This window comes from Gastrolobium bilobum, unplaced genomic scaffold, assembly GCF_033153095.1.
Source record: "Gastrolobium bilobum isolate Gb01-03AN ecotype WA unplaced genomic scaffold, APGP_CSIRO_Gbil_v1 utg34604, whole genome shotgun sequence".
In the NCBI taxonomy this organism is placed as follows: Eukaryota; Viridiplantae; Streptophyta; class Magnoliopsida; order Fabales; family Fabaceae; genus Gastrolobium; species Gastrolobium bilobum.
In genome coordinates, this window is record NW_026895416.1 from 139273 (window position 1) to 157223 (window position 17951).

The 17951-nt window shown below is 34.6% G+C and overlaps 1 protein-coding gene across 1 annotated transcript; it reads left to right on the forward strand.

The window, feature by feature from the left end:
- Positions 1–8477: 8477 nt before the first annotated feature.
- LOC133310331 (probable 2' cyclic ADP-D-ribose synthase BdTIR) lies at positions 8478–9852 on the forward strand. The gene is made up of 2 exons (XM_061511246.1): positions 8478–8968; positions 9744–9852. The coding sequence occupies exons 1-2, from the start codon at positions 8478–8480 to the stop codon at positions 9850–9852; spliced, it is 600 nt and encodes a 199-aa protein (XP_061367230.1).
- Positions 9853–17951: the final 8099 nt, after the last annotated feature.

Below are 17951 nucleotides of genomic sequence, written 5' to 3' on the forward strand. Positions count from 1 at the left end.
CCTAGATTAGTGTGCCACTCTATTTATATCGGAGTGCCCATTAATCAACAATATTAGTTCTAATAGCTATGCTAATCATTTTTCTACCAAACTTAATATTATGAACCTAGCCATTTTTCTAGGAATTATCATATTTTTCTTATGAATTATTCGCAACATTTTACCGATACGCATTTTATACATAGCCGGTATTAGTTCGGACATCTCCACTCATTAATTATTACTCCAAACTTGATATTTTTGATCTAGATATTTTTCTAGGATTATTTATGTTTTTATTAAAAAAAATTCGGGATACTTCGCCGGTACACATTTATACCGTGAAGCATAATCGATATCTGCACTTTTTATCAGAATAGCGATTTAATCGCTATTCGTCATTCTGAATAATTATTCTAATCTTTCTATATTTATCCAAGGTCAATTATGGAATTATTTTTTAAATTCATAATTAAATTATTTACATTCCTAATTTAACGGTGCATGTTCTTACATTCACCATCTTCAGCAACGACGGTGTATTCATCAGGTGGGTACCTTGTAGAAGGTTGTCTCACTCGTGTAGGGTGTCTGGGTTGTTCATCAGGTTGAGAATCAGGCTCATCATTCTCATCTCAGATCTCAGGATCCGGAACCTCAACATCTCGGTCCTCAAGACCTTGGTTTTCAGTACTTTAGTCAATCTTATCATTTTCTTCATTCTCTTGATTTTCTCCCCTTACTTCATCTCGGATAAGAGGGATGGGTTCTTCACGTCTGATAGTAACCCAGACTTTGGTTTTCGAGATGTCTTGAATAGTTTTGTTCTTATGAAATATCGCATCTCAGCTTCTCACTACTTTCTTGTTTATTGGATCCCAAATTCGGAACCTGAACTCACATCTCGACAAACCGAGGTAAATGCATTCTTTTGTCTTTATATCGAGCTTCGCCCTTTCGTCTTTAGGGATATGCACAAAAGCTCGACATCTAAATACTTTTAATTGATCATAGGCCGCTTTTCGACCTGTCCGGACTTCTTCTGGAATTTCTACTTCAAGTGGCCGTGATGGTGAGAAGTTGATCAAGTCAACAGCAGTTCTGACGGCTTCTCCCTAGAATGATTTCGGCAATCCGACATTGGGTATCATACTTAGGACCTTCTCTTCAATAGTCCGGTTCAACTTTTCAGCAAGTCCGTTCAGCTGCGGAGTCTTGGGGGGTTTTTTCTCAAGTCGGATCCAGGCCGCTCTACAGTAAGCATCAAATGGGCCGCAATACTCACCATCATTGCTAGATCGGACCACTTTTAATTTTTTGCCAATCTCCCTTTCTACCATTTCATGGAATGCTTTGAAGGATTGGAGTACCTGGTCTTTAGAACTCAAAAAATATACCCACACTTTGCGGGAATGATCATCAATGAATGAAACAAAGTACTGAGCTCCTCCAAGGGATTTCTCCGACATGGAGTAGATATCAGTATGGACGAGGTCAAGAATATACCTATGTCTTCTGGACTGATCTAGTTTCACGAAAGAAACCCGGTGTTGTTTTCTAGCTAGGCAGTGCATGCAACTTTACAACGCTTGGCCTTTCAACCCGGTCAGTAATCCTTTCTTGTTCAGAATTTGGAGCCCTTTCTCGCTCATGCGACCGAGGCACTTATGCCACATCTCCAGACTAGGTCCATCTCGGACAAAGTTGGCTTCTCCACTATTGATCTTTCCTTGCATCACGTACAAGGAGCCTTCCTTCTTGCCTCAGGCAACAACCAAGTTTCCCTTGGCTAGCTTCCATCTACTACTACCTACGTAGTTCACTAATCCGGCATCATCAAGCTTGCCTACCGCGATTGGGTTCAGTTGTATGTCAGACACATGCCTTACATCTTTCAACATAAATCGGCACCCAACATCTGTGGTCAGGGTCATATCACTGACACCAACAATCTTGTTGGTCACCTGATTTCCTATCTTCATGATTCCAAAATCACCACCTCGGTAAGAGGAGAAAAAATCTTTGTGTGGAGTGACGTGAAAAGAGGCACCAGAGTCAAAAATCTAGGTGCAGTCATCATATGCAACATTCAAATAATTGTCTTCACCGAGGATAAATGTCTCGACATCCGGGTTGGCAGCCACTACTGTGGTGCTCTTTACTTCTTTCTTCTTTGGAATAATCTGTTCCGGCTTCACAGTGTCGTTCTTCTCATCTCTCTACAAAGTCCTGCAATCGAGCTTCTTGTGATCGAGCTTTCCACAATAGAAGCACTTTAGTTCGTATTTTGGCCTAGACCGGCCTATGGACTTGTCACGACCCTAGCTCTTGCTACGACCCCAAACGTCGGACCTTCCTCTATTCTCCGTCATGTTTGCCTTAGATGTTCTGGTTACACCTCGCTCCCTTCTCCTAAACTCTTCATTCAGGAGGTTGTCTGTCACGACATCCATCTTAAATTTTCCATCTGGAGCCGAGTTACTCAATGTCACTTCCAGAGTATCCCAGCTTTCTGGTAGCGAGCTCATCAGCAGCAAAGCCAGCATCTCGTCATCAATTTTCATATCGGCTTTAGACAACTGATTAACAATTCCTTCGTGGGTGATGAGGTGTTCAATCATATTCATGTCGTCCTTGTATTCGAGTTTCGCAAGTCGGCGAACCAGGTGTGCTTTGTTTCTGGGAGTCTTTTTCTGAATCATGGACTCCAACTTCATCCACAACTCGTATGCATTTGTGAACTCGGACACATGCTCAAAGAGGCTTTTGTCAATATATTTCCTGATCGTGGCTACCACCTTCTGACTTAGGATCTCCCACTCTTTATCAGTTTTTCCTTCAGGCTTCTCTTTAAGGATGATGGGCTCATATAGATCTTTGCAGTACATATGGTCTTCCATCATCGGTTTACAGTAAGTGAAATTATGCGCGGTCAACTTGAACATATCTCAATCATGTGAGATTCCACTGCTCTACATCTCGTCTCCCTCAAAACCCATTGAACCCGGGCTCTGATACCACTGTTGGAAACTCGATTCCCTCAATCTCGGTTAAGAAGCCTTTGCAGAAGTTAAACGTCGAGTTAGGAGCTTGACTCTTCAATCAGAGGTTGGCCTGCATCAACAGGTCGGCCAATGCAGCGGAAAAACGAAAAACACAGAGGAGAAAGAGTGAAGAACGCAGACAAATTTTAACCTGAGAAAATCTTCTCCAATATGAAGAAGTAAAAATCCACGGGACGCTAATCCAAAATCAAACTTACACTATGAGAATAATGGGTTACAAAAGATCAAGCTTCACCAATAATGGTGGCACACTCAAACCTCACCTACAATGGTGATTTTCTCTCAAACTTCCCTAAAGAGGTATAACACTCAAATTTCTCCCTAAAGGTGCTCTAAAAATCAAAACTTTGAGCTTTTCATTCAAAATCCTCAAATCTCACAAGTCAACCTTTTTCTTTTTCTTTCTCTCTTAACCCATCTTCGTCCCACAATTAATGTATTTATAGGGAAAGAAAGAAGTTTAAGGTTTTAGAGTTTCTTAGTCCCTCATGGGCTTTGGACTTAGTATTAAGGAAGAAGCCCAACAAATAGTCGCAAATAATGATAGATCACTGTATACAAATAATAGGTAAAGAACCAAAAAAAAAAAATGTGTGCAGTGTGCGAATAATAACAATTATAAGGGTAACGATTTTAAGAGAGCATACCTGTAAAATTTAATCCTTTACTTATAAAGAAATTTACCTAATATTAGAACACTATAATAATCAAGGAAACTTATTCTTAATAAAGTGCAAAAAATTTCGGATTTTTTTGAATGATTTTATCACCTAACTTCTGAATGTATTTTATTTTTTATGTACATAACTTTAAAGGTCATTATTTGCTTTTTTTTTAAAAAAATTGTTCAATCTCTTCTTCATGAAAGAAATTTTGCGAAACGTTGCCTTTTTTTTTTCTTCTTGCGTTCATTGCAGCCATTGGCGGGCCTTGTTCCAAAGTACTTTTTGTTCCCTTGTAGTTAAATCCAAAGCAACCATTTAAGATATACGAGACCAATATATTTTAAATTCTCAACTTGTTTACTTTAATGTAAAAAATCTAATATATCTTCGTATAACATATCAGATGATACGGTTTTTTGAAGACAGAATTTTTTTTTTAATATTATATCCATATATTTTAAAAAATACATAATTTATAATTTTATTTTGAACCAGAGTCGTATCCAATGCTTAGTGCGACAGTAGTATAAAAAATATTCTCCACTTTAATAGACCCACTTAAGGAAGTTTTAACTGACACAGAAAATAAGCATGTTTGTTGAGATATATAGTCCCACCTTGGTTGTATGAGCAACTAATGTGGAGTTTATAAGACCTCGGACACTTCCACCCTTTGAGCTAGCTTTTGGGGTGATGTATCCCAAGGTTCTTTACATGGTATCAGAACTTGCGCCCTCACCACCTCCCACTTTACTTGGGCACTCCCACCCTTTGAGCTAGTTTTTGGGGTGGTGACTTCAAGATTCTTTACATGTATTAGAGCCTCGCCGCCCCCCACTTTCTCTTGTGGCGTTTCGTAGCACAGGTAGGCTGGGCCTGTTGCATTGTCCACTCTTCAAGCCCAAAGGGATCTCGTGTGAGGGGGCGTGTTGAGATATATAGTCCCACATTGATTGTATGAGCAACTAATGTGGAGTTTATAAGACCTTGGGCACTTCCACCCTTTGAGCTAGCTTTTGGGTGATGTATCCCAAGGTTCTTTACAATGTTAATTATTTTCTTTTGCCTTGGGTTGAAATTTTATGCATGCATATACATAATATATTAATAACAATAAAATAGAAAATACTGCTTAATCTCAAAGATCTACCAAGAAACAATGATTTACGTACCACATCTTAGCTGTGTACATTATGACATGCTGTACATGATGAAGATGTCCGAACATACAGTTTGACTGAGCATATAGATTGGAACTTGACAGAAAGTTTTAACCAACACTACAATACAAGCAAACTGGCCAAACCCTCTCACCCGACCTGTCATTGTGCCACATGATCTCTACAGTATTTTTTTTTTCCACATCTTTGTAGTATTTGAGCATCTTTCTTAATTACAGTTATATCTTTACATAACATTTTCCATAACTATCACAGTCTTGGAGGTCCCTGAATTGAATTAACTAGGTATAGGATATGGCAATAATGTCACTTCTGCAGTAAGTCATTCTAGCTTTTTAATTGCTTGAACAACTAGAGACGAAAAAGATAAAAAAGAAATGAAAACTTATTGATAAAGATAAATATGATTTATTTATTTATACATAACAAAATTACTGTAGTTATTCTATTCATTTTTGAATCAGTTTATAGTTTTATACTTATTTATCTTTGTGGTCCTATTCAAAACATGTCATTTCCCAACCATATATTATTCACACCCCTCTACTATGTAACCAACCTATTACTTGACTATCATGGATTCTCAACTAATTACAACACACATTTCCATTAATTTTTTTCTATAATAATCTAATTAAAAACATAATTTTTGCAACAATACATCTAACCAGAATCTTTACCATTAACCCAACTAGAGTTAATAAACAAAAACCATGATTGTGACAAGTTTTTACATGATTAACTTTACTTGACCAAGGAAACAATGAAAGAAAGTTAAGCTATTAAATGAAGACACATGAGGGGTCCCCCAGAGTGCAAATGTTTTGACTAAGAAGAAATTATAGTAACAGAGAAGCCCATTTTCAGTTCCGAAAATTGGAGCTGAAATGGCAAATGCAAGCACAGGTCTCTATCAGTATTAAATATAAATAGAATCACATCAAGTCCAAGTTAGGAAACTCACTTAGAATAATGGGGGCCCAAAAGCTCACAAGCCTCACACGCCACGTTCAGTGTAGTTCATGAGTAAATAACATACATCTAAAATACCAAAAATAAAATAAAATAACATACATCTGTAAAAAAAATTCCTGAAAAAATGGTCCTATTTTTTTTTTTTATAAGTTATGGGTTCTTATTTATTCAGGTGATTGAAGTTTTACAGTAAAATATTGAGTGAGTGGTTATTCGATTTTAGGCTAATAATCTTACCCCAAATGAATCTTATTCTCATGTACGTGTAGAAAGATAAAGTTATTTTTTTTAATAGGAGAAACATTAAACCCTTATTTTAAACCACCTAATTATATAGATTTTGGAAATATGTTATATATTAACCATTACAAAAATTTAAATTGCTAGGTAAAAGACTGGTGAATAATCTTAAATTACCTCTCTAATACCTTTTTAAATTCCCTTTACCCTTTTTGTCAAATATGTGTGTCTTTCATGCTATAATGATCAATTCAAACATTATAAAGAATATTAAATTATTAAGGTTTTATCCTGCCAACATGAATTAACAACAAACTTTAATTTAGTCGTTTTAATTAATTAACAAATAGCTATATAAACTGTAAAGAACAAATTTAATCCAAAAGCTTAAGTTATTAGATGCAGTTATATTAATGATTTTATATTGTCTTTAACACGCTCCCTCACACAAGAGTCCAGAAATTCCACAAGAGAAAAGGAGGGCGGCGATGATCGAACTCGTGACCACTTGATCACGGAAATTCTGAAACCATATAAAGAATCAATTCAACTCAAAAACTTAAGCTATTATGTGAGGTTATATTAATGATTTTATATTATCTGTAACAAGCTACATGTCACAGTTCAAACTTTTTCTATCAATAATTCCCCTCTTGGTCTAATCCTAGAATATAAAAATCAAAATGTACCTTTGGAATTCTTCTCCCACAACACTTGGGATTAATATGAATTCCCCTTTACAAAAGAAATAAAATCCAGACTCGTGTTTTAAACTTGTTTCATTTGTTCTTTATGGTATACCGGTACCAATAGATAGCGCGGTCGGCAATGATTTCTTTGATTGAAAGAAATTCGTTAATTCCAGATTAGGCAGAAAAACAATTAAGGTTATATTTAACTTTATCTAGGATTCGATCCATTACAGAATGTGCTTTACGTTAGCGAGAATTTCATGTTGAATTGCGTACCAAATTATGCTAGGAAATAAAGGAGGTACGAGGGTGACTTTATAGGAAAAGAAAGCTAATACAGTCTAACAAACAAGTTGCACAATCTTAAGTCCAGTTTACACAATTAAGAAGAAACAGCCCAATACTAATCAATACACTATAATTCTTATGTTAATTAATTACTAAAGCTAAGTTTTTCCTAGGAATCATAGCATCTAAGTAAAAGATGCTGATTTGAAATGCTCTGTGTCACATGCACTAATTAATAAACCACATATATGAAGTTGCCTACCTATAAAACACACATAGAATATTGATCATGCCCAAAACTCTCATTAATCAGAGTAATATTGATTTGTCTCTTGGTTTATTTTGATATAGGATTCCTTGATGAACAATGTTATGACTTGAAATTGTCTATTCAAACAGTCAAAGGAAGAAGCCCCCCTTGAACCTCCCAATCTCTCTGTAGTGGCAGAGCCATTAAGTAGATATATGGTTGACTAATCAAAAAGTCATTCAATATATACGTAAGAACAAGTTGGTCAAAAGCAAGAAGGAAAATAAAAAAAATAATAATAAAAAATTATAGACAACATACAAGACGAAATTACTTTGAACATGAGCAGAAAATGAAGTGACAAGGTACAATATAGAGTTAGGTCTTCCGACCCATAATACGGAGAAAGTATTTATGTCGTGCAAAAGATCATCTTGGTGGGCCATGTCAATCACCTTCAGTGTTCACATATGAGAATGAGAGTAAGACATACACAGAGACCACAACGTGTTTGAAGGGGTATACCCTTCGGTATAGAACCTAGAGGTAGTTATTTTACTGGTTTTCTAATTAACATGTCAAAATCTACATAGTCGTTAAGAAATCTTTGAATTTCAATATGTTTTTTTTCCATGATTTCAAAATCAAATAACGCCAAGTAAAACTGAATAGAATAACCCACCAAAAGAAATTTAAACAAAGACCAAAATTAGGAAAGAAAACACATAAACATAAGGAAAAATCACGGTGGACAAGGTTCCACGACTTGTGAGGGTAAAAGACAAATCTCGGTGCATAAGGTTTTTTAACTTTCAAGGGTAAGAACAGAATTATTATACACAGTCTTATTCTTATATTTTTACAAAGAGACTATATTCTAGATTCGAACACATAACTATTGAGTAACAAAAGAGTCACCTACCTTTTAAAGCTGACCCCTCTACACACATATAATAAAAATTAAAATTCACTATACACTTCTATAAAAAGGAACTTGAACAAGTCTACAAATCCATATCATTCTCATCATAGCCTACAAAAGCCTAAAAAAGAAACAATAACATAAACAGAAGCTTAAGTCTATAGCACCACCAGGGTTTAATTTGTTGTTTCTTATTCCTATTTTCTTAATAGAAAGCAGCATGCAACGTTTCTTAGCAATGAGCTTCCAACGCAGGTTTTTCAGCCATCAAAGGCAAACACAGATGATGGCAAAGCGAGTGATGAATCCATGTGACGTGTTCCTGAACCATAGATGCATGGACACAAAGAAAACAGTGGCCACTCTTCTCTATGACCATCTTCGCACGCACGGGTTTAACCCTTTCTTGGACAACAAGAACATGAAGCCAGGTGACAAACTGTTTGATAAAATCAACAGTGCAGTTCTTGAGTGCAAGATTGGTGTGGCTGTTTTCTCACCTCGTTACTGTGAATCCTACTTTTGCCTTCACGAACTTGCACTTCTCATGGGGTGCAAGAAGAAGGTGATACCCATTTTCTGTGACATTAAGCCATCTCAGTTGCGTGTTGTTAACAATGCAAAGTGGTCGGAGGAGGAACTCAGAAGATTCAAATGGGCTATTGAGGAGGCTAAGCACATCGTGGGGCTCACGTTCAGTTCCTCAAAAGGGTATGTATAATACAAATTATTAACATTAGTTTATATATGTTAGTGTTATTGATAACCATGTTTTGGTCAGGTGTGTATGATTTCAGGTACAGAAGAAACATTTTTCTACCAAAAAAATTTACTATCTACCCATGACAATCTTTTTGGATTAAGGCCCATCATTTAATTCCGTAAATAATTAATTCAACTCAAAAGCTTAAATTATTAGGTGAACACATAATCAATGATTTTATATTATATTTTATCTAACATACCCCCTCACATAATGACCCATTAAGCTTGAAATTAAGGTGATGAACAATATATAAACCTCTTCTACCTATGTTTAGAAACTACTCGATAATATTCACACAAAGACCTATTGGCTTTGAAGGATAGACAATGCACAGGTCTCTCCTACTTATGTTTGAAAATTTTATAATATTTAATTATTTATTAATATAATGAAGGCGACGAGGATCGAATTTGTGATTACTTGATAATGAAGGCTGTTACATCATATAACTAATTTAATTCAAAAGGTTAAGCTATTAAGTGAAGCCTCGATCAATGATTTTCTATTATATATAGCTATTGATATTTCAATCTTTTTATAATATATAGCTATGCTAGCATTGATTTTGTACAAGGGTAAAGGAATAGTTATGACCGATTAATTGTGTGCATTAATCGTAAAGTATCACGTTCTTACATATGTATATAATAGTGAGAATTCTTACCCTAGCTAAACAAAATAATGACATTCATATACATTTTTTTTTCTTGTGAAATGCAGGAACTTGTCTGAAATTGTGACTAGTGCTTCTGACATCATCATTGGCAGCATGATAGAGCTTGAGAATGAAGAGCAGATGCAGAATCAAAACTTGCCAATTGCTCTTTAGAATTCGCCACTTATGCTAGCTAAAAATGCTGCAGAAGAAATCTAATCAAATATACAGCTGATCCGTAGTATAATATATTCTAGATCCTTTATTGCTCTGTTAAGAAGGTCATAATTACCTATTAATTGTGATTTTTTTATAGCTATGATTTATTTCTTATTTTTTTTTTTTGCATTACATGGAAATTAAACACACACCACTGTACTACATGTACCTAACATACACATTCCACACCACTAGACTAATCTCAGTGAATATTTATTTCTTATTTCAATAAGGTCATGTATAACACATAATAAATAACATACCAGATTCTTTTGTACAATGTACGATACAGCAATGTAAAGTGGCAGATATTAATAAATTAATGTGCTTCTGTTTTGTAGATTTTTTCAATTATACTGCTACAGTTGTATTCTTATTGGTTTAATGTAATTAAAAAGGTGCATGAGTGTATCTTGCAGTGCCTCTCATTCACATATAATATTCTTCCCTTTTAATTCAAAAATTTAGAAGTAAAACTTAACAAATCGTTCAATATTCACATGTTCCGTTCTCCATTGCAGCGCTAAAGCAGGAAGGGAGGAAAAACAATATGATGTCAACGTGTTTTATTCTAATCTTAAAGGGAAAAATATTTCCATTTCTACGGTAGAGTAAAGTTGTCTAATACAGACACGTACATCTCCGTCGGATCAGGATATGTATCTTGACAAAGATGTGTCTGCGTCAAATAACGGCGAATCCAAGGGACCCAATTTTAAATATATATATATATATATATATATATATATATATATATAAGGCAGGATCCTTTGACACCGGTGTCAAAGGAAAAGTTTGACACCTCATCTTAGAGCCGTTAGATTTAAAAAAATCAATGGTGTCACGTGCTTACAAATCAGAATCGTTGATTTTTTTTAATCTAACGGCTCTCAGATGAGGTGTCAAACTTTTTTTTTGACACCGGTGTCAAAGGATCTGTCTGTCTCTCTCTCTCTCTCTATATATATATATATATATATATATATATATATATATATATATATATGGAAAAAATATTTCTACAGCCACTTTAGATAAGATTGTCTATAGTTATTCCTTTTTAACTAAGTATGATCGATCATACATAAAAATCGTATTTTCTCTCTCTGCCACGTCAACCGATAGTGTCTAAGAAAGAGAAAAAAAGAACAGCTTTATTGTTATAACTAAGTATGACTGGTCATACTTAATTTAAAAGGAGTAGCTGTAAATAATCTTATCTAAAGTAGCTGTAGAAATACTTTTTCTATATATATATATATATATAACGATTGCAATTTGCTTGTAATATAGAAATTTAATTTATGGGTTTAGTGAGTGTCTTTATAAAGGACATAAGTTATGTCTTTCTAGCAGTTTTAATTATGCATTTCTGGGACTGCATAGTTATAACATTAAAATTGTACTTTTTTTTCCTTCTTCATAAACTGTATGCTAATAATAGGGAAAGTGAAAAAAATATAATTTTAATATTATAACTATATATTTCTAAGAATGCATAGTTAAAAACTACTAAAAAGATATAAGTTTGTGTCAATACTCATTTTTATATTAAAGTATCTAAGGAGCAAGAGCCACCTAAAACCAGTGTTTAAAAATCCGGTCTGGCCATCGATCCGGCCAAGGTCAGGGGTGACGGGTTCAACTGGGGGGTCACGGGGTCACTATGCTGACCCAGTTTTATATATTAAAAAATATAAATATATATATCCTATATGAAAATATTAAAAAAAAAATCACCAATCACCAATCATCAAAAATTCAAAATATACTTAATATAATTCACCAATTATAGCCACAAGTCAATATTATACAACCTAATTAAAGTATCAAGATACCAAAGTACAAAACTCATATTCTAATGATACCAAAGCATCAAGATACCACAAGTCTAGGTCGTTGGGAGAGAAGAGAACGATTAAAATTAGGTTTGCAAGCATTTTTATTTTATTTTTTTAATAAAACGACGTTGTTTCATGGAATTTTCTTAAAAAAAGAAATATGCAGTGATCCCCTTTGACCCCTCTGACCCAGGAGTCACTGAAACCCGACTGAATTTTGAGGATTGAAGGGGTCGATGTGCATATAGAATCTAACTTGTGACCCCAATCCTCAAAGAGGAGGGGTCAGAGTTGACCTGAGTTGGAGATGGTTGAGATTTTAAAACATTGCCCAAAACTTGTCTCTCTTATACTTTATATTTGTTCTTGGATCTCTCCCCTGTCAAAGACAAAGAGGGTATTTAATAGGTTGCTTTTACTTATACAGTCCATAACCTTAAGTGAATTTTTTGTTTTTAACCTTAAGTTCTTAACTCATATGAGTCTAAGAGCACAGGTAGAGTTCTTTTGGAGTATTTTTTTAAACTAAAATTTATTTTTAAATTGAAATTTAAAATAAGAGTTTTAAAAAATAAAATTAAAAGTAGTATGTGATTATATAAAATTTTTAGTTTCAAAATTATATTAAAGCTCAAGTTAAAAATAAATTATTTGGCAAAATAATTTTCATAAGCTCTGTTTGAAATTGGTATAAGGGATATTAAAAACCTCTATTATTTAGAGAAACACAAATATAATAAGAAATAAAATAAAAATATTTTAAAGATAAAGATTTTAAAAGAAAAAATAAATCTAAGAATGAATAAAGTATAATTTATTTATTTTTCTTGGTGAAATTCTCAACATTTTAGAAGGGAGAAGGAGATCCAATGATTTGTCATTAGGATAGAGGGTAAAATTTGTAAATATAATTTTTTTTAAAATGAAAACTTGAAAAAGCTAGAGTACATTTTTTTTTGGATACAGGAGTACATTTTTAAAAAAGCTTCTACCAATAATGCTTTTAATTTTTATTTTAGGAAAAACTTCATTTTCATCTATTGTGGTTTTGTGATTTATCATTTGACCCCGTGGTTTTAAACTTATCACTTAGACTCACTGTGCTGAAATAATTTATCATTTAACCCCCCATGGTTTCAAATTTTTACTTAGACCCCTTGTGGTTACAAAAAATTTCACTTAAACCCCTTGTGGTTTAAAAAATAAACATTTCAAAAACATATTTAAAATAAATTTTCTCTCTCTTTTATTTTATATCCTCATGTAATGCATTTAGGGTTCGAAATATATTTTAAGTTATTTATTCTGAAATTAATTTATAAATTATTTTAATTTTTAAAAAAAAAAATATATTTGAAATTAAAAAGATTATTTAAGATGAAATTAAAAAAAATATTATTTATGATAAATTAAATATGTACTATCAAAATAAGATATTTACTTTCTTTAAATAGATAAAATAAAAATATTTGATTTGAATTTATTTTCTTAATAAAAATAAGTGAATTTTCTTAGAATTTATTTTTAGTTTTTAAACCTTAAATGCTTTAGGTGAGGATATAAAATAAAAAAGAGGGAAAATAAATTTTCCTCTTATTTATTTTTTAGAATTTTTATTTTTAAACTACAAGGGTCTAAGTGAAAATATTTTTAACCACAAAGAGTCTAAGTGAAATATGAAATCACGGGGGGTTAAATGATAAATTATTTAAGCACAATAATGGATCTAAGTGATAAGTTTAAAATCACGGGAGGTCAAATGATAAATCACAAAACCACAATGGGTGAAAATGAAGTTTTTCCATATTTTTATTATAAAAAAAACTCTTTTATGGTTAGAATTTTTATAAAATTATGTTTAGTTAAGCCTCTCCTTATAAGGAGAATTTTTTTTTAAAAAAAAGACCCATCAGACGAGCAAGAAGTACTATAGCTTATTCAGTATTCACAATCCATATTAACTGTCTTATATTGAATTAAAGCAATAATTAGCTTTTTTTGGGTTCAGAGTGTTTAAGCAAAACAAAGAAAAAAGAAATGATGTAGAAAATTTAGTCTCATATGAGTACATATATAACAAAAAAAAAATTTAGACACAATCTTAGTCTTTGATTTAATAACTAATAAATTAAAAATATAACGAGATTAGTGCTAGAGAATAATATAAACTATTAAAAAGATCATCACCCAAAACTTTAAAGTTTTGGGTTGAAGTGATTCTTTATATGGTACCAGAGCTTTAGTGTTACGAGTTCGATCCTCATCTCCCCCCACTTTAAAATGGTCATCTCCCTCCACTTTAAAGTGGAATCAAACAAGCACAAGGTAAATAAAAAATTGGGCCTGTGTTATATCCACGCTTCAAGTCTAAAGAGCTCTTGCGTGAGAGCTATAAACTATTAAAAAGACCATCACTCAACACCTTAAAGTTTTGGGTTAAAATGATTCTTTGTAAATAATTAAACTTATTTAATTATCTTCTTGTATATATGAACCCTATCTTAATTGCAATTATTGTGAATAGTATTATAAGAAGAAGATATAGAACCTTTTAACCATTATTTTCAACTTGCATCAAGTTGACAACCATTTATATGAGAAACCAACTTCTTGTCAAAATAACTAATCAATCCTTAGAAAACTAGTAAACCATTTTGCCGAACGCTGTAGGTATATCATCAGAAACGCGGAAGCGCATCGAACCGACACGACGAGGGAAAAGATTAACCTTCATCGTTTTGATTACCTGGAAGGGCGTAGTTGTGTGACCACGAACAATAGTTGTTCCCTCTATGATCGATCTTCCAGACTATCTCTCGAGGAGGATGAGATGGTTGTGTGGGCAACCGTTCAGATGATGAACGTCTGCCTCTTGGGTTTGTTTCTAATGATCTGTTCACCTTAGAGGCACAAGAGGAGAAAACTGTGAATATATACTTTAGGTCTTAGACATAACTCAACCCTAAGCCTCATGGGCTCAAGTGTCACTGAAGCCCAATAGGACTTTAGTGACCAAAAGAGCATATATCCAACAATCTCCCACTTGCTCTTTAATATACAAACTTGAGTTCGTAAACCCAAGACCATGTAGCCCATAAGCTATCATCATCTGATAATATACCTCATCCCTTGTCTCGAGCTAGCCTGGGGACCTACCATTTGTCATTGATCAAGGCTCCTGACAATCTTCACAAGATTATCTAATTCAGTGCTACTCCACTAAAAACCCGAACGTGAACTCCAAGAATAATGACATTTATAACATTAATATGCATTGCCCCTTTATAGAATGTCTATAATTCATTGATTAGTTTTCTGTAACTCAATCAATTATTTATTCCCTTGACTTTGATAATTTCTCTAATGGATTACATGCACTGGCCAGTGTCTTTAATATCCAAGTACCGAAATATATCAAGGGGACATTTCCTATAAATTCCTTGTTGTTTATCTCATAAATACTGATAATCAAACAATCTCACTCCCAAAACACCGAGTTATTGGCCGTCAAAAGATCGGACCTCACCCGTTGGTAAATCAAAGAATGAAGACTATTTAATTATTTATTTAAAATAAACACAGGATTAAGGGCAATTACATAACTATAGTTATCTGGAAATTTGATTCCTTATGACAGAAAGAACAACCTTAATCAAATCTCTCCTTGATCCCTTCAATGTAAGTATTAACTCACACCAATATTTTATAATGATTCGGACAAAATCATCTCATAAAACATTGCAGCCTAAATAAAGTGCCCAACTTAATTTAATAGCTGTGAACCTATTCATCAATTGTGAGAACTTATGACCATGTCCTCCATGAACGTATCCATATGGTCATATACTCCACAATTGATCCGGACCTTAGAGTTTGTAAATAGTGTGCCATACAAATGAAAAATACCTCATTTATAACATTCAGAAAAATAACAAAGCCATAATGTCTTGCTCGAAAAAGCACAAAATAACGAAGTGAAAAATTAACTCCTAAAGCTATAGCAAATCTGGAATCCTCCCAAGACCCATAGATGTAACATGCCTCTCGAACACACGTTCAGGCAAACTCTTAGTAAAAGGGTCAGCAAGGTTATCATCCGATGCTATCTTGGCAACCACTGTGTCTCCTCTCTCAATGATATCTCGGATCAAGTGGTACTTCCTCTCTATGTGCTTTTGCCTTTTGTGACACCTTGGTTCTTTGCACTGTGCTACTGCCCCACTGTTGTCACAGTAAAGTGTGATGGGACGACTAACACCTGGTATCACCTGAAGGTCCGTTAGGAACTTCTTTAACCATGCGGCTTCCTTTGCAGCCTCTGAAGCAGCTACATACTCAGCCTCTGTGGTAGAGTCAGCCACACATGATTGTTTGACACTCCTCCAACAAATGGCACCGCCATTAAGAGTGAACACATATCCTGAGGTGGACTTTCTTGAGTCAATATCTCCTTGGAAATCTGAGTCCGTATAACCAACGGTTTCAAGACTCCCACTAGAATAGACCAACATATAATCTCTCGTTCTCCGTAGGTACTTGAGTATATGTTTAACCGCTACCCAGTGTTCCTCTCCAGGATTGGATTGGTACCGGCTTACTACTCCCACTGCATAGCAGATATCTGGTCTGGTGCAAAGCATAGCATACATGAGACTACCTACTGCCGAAGCATAAGGTATTCTACCCATGCGTTCTCTCTGCTCAGGAGTTTTAGGAGATTGCTCCTTAGAGAGATGAATACCATGCCTGAAAGGTAAAATTCCCTTCTTGGAATTCTCCATGCTGAACCTGGCAAGTATTTTGTCGATGTAATTAACCTGGGATAATGCCAAAACCCTATTCTTCCGGTCTCGCAAGAGTTTAATACCAAGAATATAATTGGCTTCCCCCAGATCTTTCATATCAAAATGCTTGCTCAGCCAGGTCTTTATGCCTAACAATACCTCTGTATCATTTCCGATAAGGAGTATATCATCCACATAAAGTACCAGAAAAGATACTGCATTACCTTGAATCCTTTTATACACACATGGTTCATCAGGACTTTTCTCAAAACCATAAGACTTAATGGCTTGATCAAACCTGATGTTCCATGATCTGGATGCTTGCTTAAGTCCATAAATGGACCTTTGCAACTTGCATACCATTTCTTCTTGCCCTTTGGCTATAAACCCTTTTGGTTGCTGCATATAGATTTCCTCTTCTAAATTTCCATTTAGAAAAGCAGTTTTGACATCCATTTGCCAAATCTCATAATCAAGATTTGCTGCAACAGATAAGAGAATCCGGATAGACTTGAGCATGGCAACCGGCGAAAAGGTTTCTTCATAATCCACACCTTCTATTTGGGTGTACCCTTTCGCCACCAATCTAGCTTTGAAGGTTTCAACCTTTCCGTCTATCCTCTCTTTCTCTTGTAAATCCACTTACACCCAATGGGTCTTACCCCTTTTGGTGCATCTACAAGAGACCAAACTGAGTTAGAATACATAGAATCCATTTCACGACTCATAGCCTCAAGCCATTCCTGAGCATCAACATCTTCTAGTGCCTTGTCATAACTAGTGGGATCATCATCATTCTCAATGATGACATCCTGACTCGATTCACCCAAGAAGAGATATCTTGTTGGTTTACGAATCAATCTCCCACTACGACTGTGCTGCACTTGTTGCTGAGCATCTACAGGATGATTCAAGTCTGGTGGGTTAACAATTTGAGGAGGACCCTCATTTATTTCTGGATAAACCATTTCATGATTTTGTTCTTCTACAAGTGGTAACTCCACTTGTTGATTATCATGCTGAACTTCTGGTTCTGTCTCTGGTTCCTGCGTATGTTCAACTACAGGCATATTTTCCCCTCTTTGAACAAATACAGGAATAAAAGCTGGAACCCCTTGAGGTTGAGGCGAAACTTGATCCGAGTCTAGCTCGTCAAGTATAACCGTACTCCTCGGCTTGTGATTTTCCATATAGTCCTCCTCTAAGAAAGTCGCATGTGTACTCACTAAAACCTTCTTTTCTTTCGGACTATAAAATAACCAGCCTCTGGTTCCTTTAGGATAGCCTATAAACATGCACACTTCTGTACGAGAGTCCATCTTATTTGGCTTCTGTTGTAAGACATGTGTCGGAGCGCCCCAAATCCGAATATGGTTCAAGCTGGGCTTACACCCTTTCCATAATTCTATTGGAGTCTTTAGAACAGATT